Genomic DNA, 6,907 nt, shown 5'->3' with positions numbered 1-6,907 from the left:
GAATCAAGACTCAATCGAATAAAAACTTAAATTCAATAAAAACACTTAATTACTTTTTTTGAGAAAAACTTAATTTATTATATATATTTAAAAGTTATAATTATTTAATAAATAACTAATATAAATTATATCTATCCATGACTTGATTTGACTTGAATAGGGTTTGAGCAAGGAGTTTTATCATAGATAAATTCGGTCCCATCTCAACACAATTTAAATAATAAAAGAAATCTTAGCTTTATAAAAATAATTAATATAAAATATATTTTTAATGTTTTATTAAGATATGAAATGGTAGGTCGGGTTGCACTTAATTCGGTCTGACTGGCTGATGATTATATCTATTGTTCATCTGAATGTCTTTTTTATTATTAATTTAATTAATTTTTAATTTTTAATTTAAATATTTTTTTCACATTGAAATTAAAAGAAAATAAGAGAGAGAGAGAGAATGCACAATGAACACAATAAGATTGGAACAGTTAATCGCAACCACAACAAGCTATTCTTAGGCAGTTGGCAACTTGGCATAGAAAGCTTACCATATTATTCCTTGTTTATTATACTCAAATTTCCCTTATTCTTTCTTTTTCTTCTTTCATTAAAAAGAAAAATTAAAATTAAAATCTTTAAACGCCATATATACTAATTTCTCCCCAATAATCAAAAACAAAAATTCATAACAACAAATTAAATTCTCAAAGCATTGAGAAACAAAAAACAAAAAAAAAAATCTCTGTTTTTTCTCTATTCAATCCTCCATCGAAGGTTAGTTGAACTCTTCATCAATTTTATGATTATAAGTATTTATCCTTTTTTTTATGATATATTTATGATTGTTTAGATTATGAGCAACTTTAATTTTTCTTTGCTTTACGACTCTCTCTGTCTTTTTTTCTTTCGTTTTTGTTAATTGTTGTTATTTTTTTTCTTCTGTTTGGCTACTGAGAAAATGGTGGAGCCATAGACAGAAAGGAAGAAAGGCGATTAAATTTCTGTTTATTAACTTTTTTTAAAATTTTGATTATTAAGGTAGGAAGAGTTTGAACTTAGTAGATCACTTTAAAATTTTCCTTAAAATCCTGATTTCTTTTTTTTTCCTGCATTTTCTTGCGTACCAAACAGACTCCTGACTGTTTTGTTTTGTTTAGTTTATTTACTTTAAACTAATTTACAAGAATGAATAACGCTTGCATTAGATCTTTTTGTTGTTCTTTTGAACACAAATTTTTTATTTGTTACATTTTGTAATTAAAATTTGTTTTTAATTTAATTTTGTAATCCTAATTCAAAATTTTGATCTTGTTTTTCCTCCACTGTTCCCTTGTTTTAATTTTTTCTAGAGGATGCTAGGCTATTCTAACTGTATTCGTATGCTTTATTAGGTGTTTATTGAGTATTATGTTTTCGTTTGTTTTATGAATTAATCATCTCCTTTGTCTACGTCTTTTGCTGTTAATAGGGATCATGAGATTCAAGAAAGGGACCAAAGTAGAAGTCTTGAGCAAAAAGGAGGTGCCATCAGGCTCCTGGCATTGTGCTGAAATAATCAGTGGCAATGGCCACAACTATAAGGTTAGATATGAAGCCTATTCCAATGCCGTTGACAAGACAATTGTGGAGATGGTATCTAGGAAAGCTGTTAGACCTTGTCCTCCTGCATTAGTAGTTTCAGATAATTGGGTTCCTGGTGATGTTGTTGAGGTTTTTGACAATTTTTCTTGGAAGATGGCAACAATTTTAGCGATTTTGGAGAAAAAGTATGTTTTGGTTAGGTTGCTTGGATCATCTCTGGAGTTTAGGGTCAGTAAATTTGACATCCGTGTGAGACAATCATGGCAAGACAATGAGTGGGTTGTGATTGGAAAGGTACTTCCTCTCTTAATCTATGTTCCTCGTGCATTTGAAAATTTTAAGTTTTCAAAGCCATTTCTGCATTTACTTTTTCCAGTTAAGCAATTTTATGTTATTCAAAGTTCATTTATATTCATGTCTATCTTTGTTCATTACCATATGCATTTAATATCTTTTTGTAAGTTGAAGTTGAATATTTTCATCTGTCTAATCTAAATGAAATCCCTTCATTCAGACAGTAACCCTACTTGATCCAAGTAGTATCAATCATTTCTATTAAGTTATGATAAATTTGATGTCATATGTTTGGTTCTCATTCTGCAAGCAAGATATTCATTTGTATCATGTCTACTTGCAGGGTTCTGGTAGTTGTGTAGATCTTAAACATGGTGAAAATTCCACTCTTAGATACAAGCAAAATTCTAGCTCCCAATTTCAAAATACTATTAGAAGGACAAATAGGCATGTCAGGGATGAATGTGGTCCTGTTAACACAAAGGTTAATTACAGAGATTCTGTTATTGCTTCCTCAAAGACTCTAAAGAGAGGATGCTACTCTCAGGTTGAAGCTCATGCTGCTGCTGGACAGAAGCTTAGAGCAGTTGAGAGAAATGAAAGATTGTATCGACTTGTTGCTGCAAATCCATCGGTTGTTGAACAGGTAGATGCTGTTGCTTTCCCAAGAGATATGTTGGGTGAAAAATACGTACATTCTTCTCTTAACGACAAAACTGGCTTGTCTGAAGTGCATGGAGACTGGAGAAAACCAAATGGTGCTGTTGGATGTTATTTTGCAGAAACCAATGATGCTGATAGTGTTACATGCTCTGTTGGTAGTTGTAGCGTAAGTAGTAACAATTTCTGTAGGTTGCCTCATTGCGTTTCCACAGGTCCTATTGAAGTTGTTGATGGTCAATGTAGTGATGCTGAATCTTTCTGTCCAAGGGGAGACGAGGAAGGAAATTGTCTCCTTCCTACGAAAGAGGAACTGGCTGCCTTGATTCATAAGATAAAGTTACGTGCATACCGATGCACTTTGGAGGCCTTGCACGCATCAGGGCCTTTAAGTTGGGAACAAGAAGCTTTGGTGACAAATCTTCGTCTTTCACTTCATATATCTAATGATGAACATTTGATGGAGCTAAGAAACTTAATTTCCTCTGATAGTAACATTCCTATAAGATAACCAGGAGTCTCTCTAGTTTTTTTTTTCTTTATTTTTTTCCGTTCTCTATTTTTTCCCTTAGGAATAGACTTGGATAAATAATTACACTGGTGACTCCCTCAATTGTATGAAGCTTGATGAAATATGCTATCAATTTTCCTCATTTAGGTATAGAGCATATAGTGATATATTTTGAAATGAATGTAACGCAACAGAAACTGAAGACCATTAAATGTTTCTGAGCTAAGCATTGTGTATCAGTTATTCTATCCCTTCTTGTCTCCCTATTTTGTATGTTTATTTTAGCGAACCAAATCTTTGAGAAATAGCATACCGGGAATTTGCTAACAATTGAGCAGAAATCAAGAATGCATTTTTCTGAATCTTTCTCTTCTGTATATTTCTTGCATCTGTTAGATGCACAATTGATATTTGACAAATCTTCTGGTGACATTTTATTGCTTAGTTATTTAAAACAAGATTGTCATGTGATAAAATCCCTCTGGTTGTTTCTGATTAAGTGTTTGTGTTTATGTTTTTCTTGATATTTGATTAGTACTAAGCAAAGATGTTTCAAGCTTTCAATTTGGTGAGAATGTTCTCGGGGTATAGTAATATGTTTGAAGCATATTCATTCTCAGATTGAGGAAATTATTGATGCTTCCCCCTGTATTTTCCAGGGTTGAAGAAGGAGGCTTAGACACCTTTCTTCCAAGTGTCTGAACTCTGAAGATGATTTTTGGGTTTGGCACCTTTCTCTTGCTTTTCAACAGTGAGGCAATTTGTAGGGGAAGATTTTTTGAGGCACTAATTTCTTTAGTTTGGCTTGTTGGATTCTTCTATTTCAGGTCTCATGCGAGCCCTAGATATCTGTGTTCCTACCTGAATCTTGTGGCTGCCATGGGATTGACCTAATATCTGGAATTCTCCAAAAGGTTTTCTTTTGGACCTCAATATAAGCTTATCCATGTGTGTCATTCTGCTGGGCCATGCGTGTTTCACTTTGCTTGTTGCAAAGTAATCATGCTGAGATCTTTACTTTTCATGTTTTCTGTATTATCATTTCATAAATTGATCTTTGTGCTTGTTAATAATTGATGAAGCGAAATTTTTGAAGAGGATTGGTAATAATAATCTTGCAAAGAGCAAGCATAAGATAAAAAAATTGGAAAGACATGTTTTTTGTGAATTTGGAGAAGTATTGCATAAACCATCCTCACATGGGATATCTTTGTATAAGCCACTTGAATGGCTGTAAAATAAAACTGTTATTAGCTAAGCTGTGAAGGTGCTCCTTAAGGGCAGCTTTTTTCTAGCTGACAACTTGATAAACCTGTTTAGTAATGCTTAGAAGGTTATCCTAGTTTCACACTTCATTTTCTGTGTTTTACTATGCTTCCTGTCCAAGTCTGTTAATCCTTGTTTTTGAATTTCTGGAGACAGTTTTAAAGATTCTATTGTTTCACCTTTGATCCAATAAGATCTTTGTCATGCGTAAAAATAAATCTGTATTTTTTATTAAGATGCTGCATCCTGGCTTTACATGAGAAAGTAGCAGTTTTCCTAATTGGCTGAGTAATAACGAATGCTAACTATTCATTACTTAAAATACATAGACAACTGGACCTAGATTTTTAGGTAAGGAACCGCTCCAGATTCTCGAGTAATTTGCTTCTCAATCCAACTAAGCATGTTGTCTGTTCATTTACATGCACGAGGAAAATTGGACTAAACATAATCGCATTTCCAGTACCATTGGCTATTGCTTCCTTAGGGAAATGCATCACTGCTGGATTATTGCGTTTACCCTGGAAGATGTTTACAATGTATTTCTCATCACAAGTCATGTTTGCTTACAGTAATGATATTGTCTTGCACTAATGACACTAATCAGAATTGATATGATCTGTAGTGTATTTAGTATTCAAATTTCATGTTGCTAGGGAGGGTTATTCATAAGCTGAATCAAATGCGTTCTTTTCCATGGAAAAAGGAAGAGAGGCGATGTGAAAGGTGTGGAAGTGAGCTGGTATCCTTGGCTTGGATTTGGGGCAAAACGTTAAAGTTTGGTACATTGCTTGTATCTTGAAACATATATGGACACTTTTCTGTATTTCCGGATCCATTTGCATTGCTTGGATTTTGGCAGGTTAAGACTCTTACTATGTAGTTGGAGTTGGAAGAAAATCTTGAAAATAGGGGAGATTGCTAGAAACTATTCAAGATACTGCTGCAGATGGAGTTATGTAGCAAAGCTCTGGGAATTTTTTAACCTGCTGATACTTAGAACGGGTAGAGGAACAAATTACCAAAGTTGCCTTTGGAATAAGTTGATATGTTCCCCAAGTGTGTGCTAAAATTTTCTTTGATAACCTGATTAGCAATCTTGGACATTTGAGCAGCTTTTCCAGCCTTATAGCCTTTCCAGCCTTTCCATCATGCGAATGTAGTGAATAGTGATCACCTATTTTTCTCTTGTAGTTAATTCAAAGCCGATCTACCAGATGCTACTGCAAGAAGACCTGGTATTTGTTTAGATGAGCTTAGCTGGGTGATCAGTACTTTAAAAGGGAAGTCATCCAGTCTACTTTTTACTTGGAATTGCATTGACTGCATGCATATTTTGGAAAATACCGACCAAACTAGTTGCTAATTTTTGGTGTTTCCTTCATGAACTTTGTAATGGAAGGGTTTCTGCTTACTTCGGATGTTGAAATGGAACTCAAATCATCCAAGAATGAAAGGGTTGCTTCTGCTTTATTAAAACATATTGGAAGATTCTTTTTAGTGGCTACAAATTTTGTTCTTATGTCAACTTTCCCTTTAAAAATTCCAATCATTTCTTAACATGGGATCCAATAAGCATATGATGCTTTTAAGCTTTAACTTTTGCTCTTAGGGCTGATGAGTATAGTTTTTTTTTTTTTTTATTGTTGTCTACTCTCAGAATTTCATGTCCCCTTCTCGAGGATAGCTCGATCCCCGTTGTGCTGTTTTGTTGTAGTGACAAACGTGCCAAAGATGCAAAGGCGTCTCTTTACACTCCTTTCCTCATTCTCTCTTACTCGAGATTTTGTTTCAGGCTATTTGGTTGGGTCACTCAGCTAACCTACTGAAGTTATTACAATCTTGTGCTTGCTTTAGAATTTGATTATTTTGCCTGCGAACGAAGCTCAACAAAGAGGCTTATGTCAGAAACAAATGCAATTGCCAGACGTTGGGAAAGATGCAATTGATAAGGGTTGGTAGTTTGAAGGTGGAAGTATTGATATTCCTGCATTTGCAGTATGCTTCTCTTCTGTTGCATTGCATTGGAAAAACACTTCCCATTTGTCACGGCAGACCTATCAACATGCTAAATGTCCATACTAGAGCAGGCAGTTCATATTTTAAAGTGTTGTGTTATATTTCTTTTCGTGTTATAATCGTGTCCTTCTATTTACTAGTTATATTGTACTATGTTATACTATTTTATGACTAGAATTTGGATTATATTACAATAATGTAATGCAAAGTAAAAATACTTATAAAATTTGAAAATAATTTTGATCTGTCTGAGCCAATCTGGCTCGAACCAATTCAAGCCTAAAAACTTTCAAATATGATAAGATTCAAATTTGAAAAAGTCCAAATTTAATAAAATGAGCTCGAGCCTAAAATAATTAAATCTAAAATAAAATAAATTTAGAGAGTTCTATTTAGACTTGTTCATTTTACCACCTTCACTATCGAAGTTTTAGTAATTTAAAATTAGAAAATAATTAATTATCAATATGTCATATTTCTCTTTTAGGTTATTGCACTATCGACATTTCTTGATCATTCAAGCTTTATCCTTACTTTAACTTGCTTTGTTAATCCTACTTTGACACCCTCTCTATCTATCTG

General features: G+C 33.5%; 1 protein-coding gene across 6 annotated transcripts; it reads left to right on the top strand.

Moving 5' to 3' along the window:
* The first annotated feature begins 453 nt into the window (after positions 1–453).
* Positions 454–6,562, top strand: LOC108484026 (uncharacterized). 6 transcript variants are annotated; one of them, XR_008284462.1, is made up of 6 exons: positions 454–768; positions 1,463–1,869; positions 2,213–3,762; positions 3,868–3,954; positions 4,963–5,088; positions 5,169–6,562. XR_008284462.1 is itself a non-coding variant. In XM_017787635.2 (3 exons), the coding sequence occupies exons 2-3, from the start codon at positions 1,468–1,470 to the stop codon at positions 3,038–3,040; spliced, it is 1,230 nt and encodes a 409-aa protein (XP_017643124.1). In that variant the 5' UTR covers positions 454–768; positions 1,463–1,467; the 3' UTR covers positions 3,041–4,208. The 6 variants fall into 6 exon arrangements, 1 of the variants encoding a protein (XP_017643124.1); XR_008284463.1 differs by having other exon boundaries at positions 4,963–5,168; positions 5,501–6,562; XR_001871179.2 differs by having other exon boundaries at positions 4,963–6,562.
* The last annotated feature ends 345 nt before the right edge of the window (positions 6,563–6,907 follow it).

This window comes from Gossypium arboreum, chromosome 6, assembly GCF_025698485.1.
Source record: "Gossypium arboreum isolate Shixiya-1 chromosome 6, ASM2569848v2, whole genome shotgun sequence".
In the NCBI taxonomy this organism is placed as follows: Eukaryota; Viridiplantae; Streptophyta; class Magnoliopsida; order Malvales; family Malvaceae; genus Gossypium; species Gossypium arboreum.
The sequence above is the reverse complement of the archived record's forward strand: the minus strand, read 5'-3'. Positions and strand labels throughout refer to the sequence as shown.

Coding starts and splice junctions, on each gene's coding strand:
- LOC108484026 (XM_017787635.2), top strand. CDS start 1,468: ATGAGATTCAAGAAAGGGACCAAAGTAGAAGTCTTGAGCAAAAAGGAG. Junction 1,870..2,212: donor AGTGGGTTGTGATTGGAAAG/GTACTTCCTCTC, acceptor GTCTACTTGCAG/GGTTCTGGTAGTTGTGTAGA.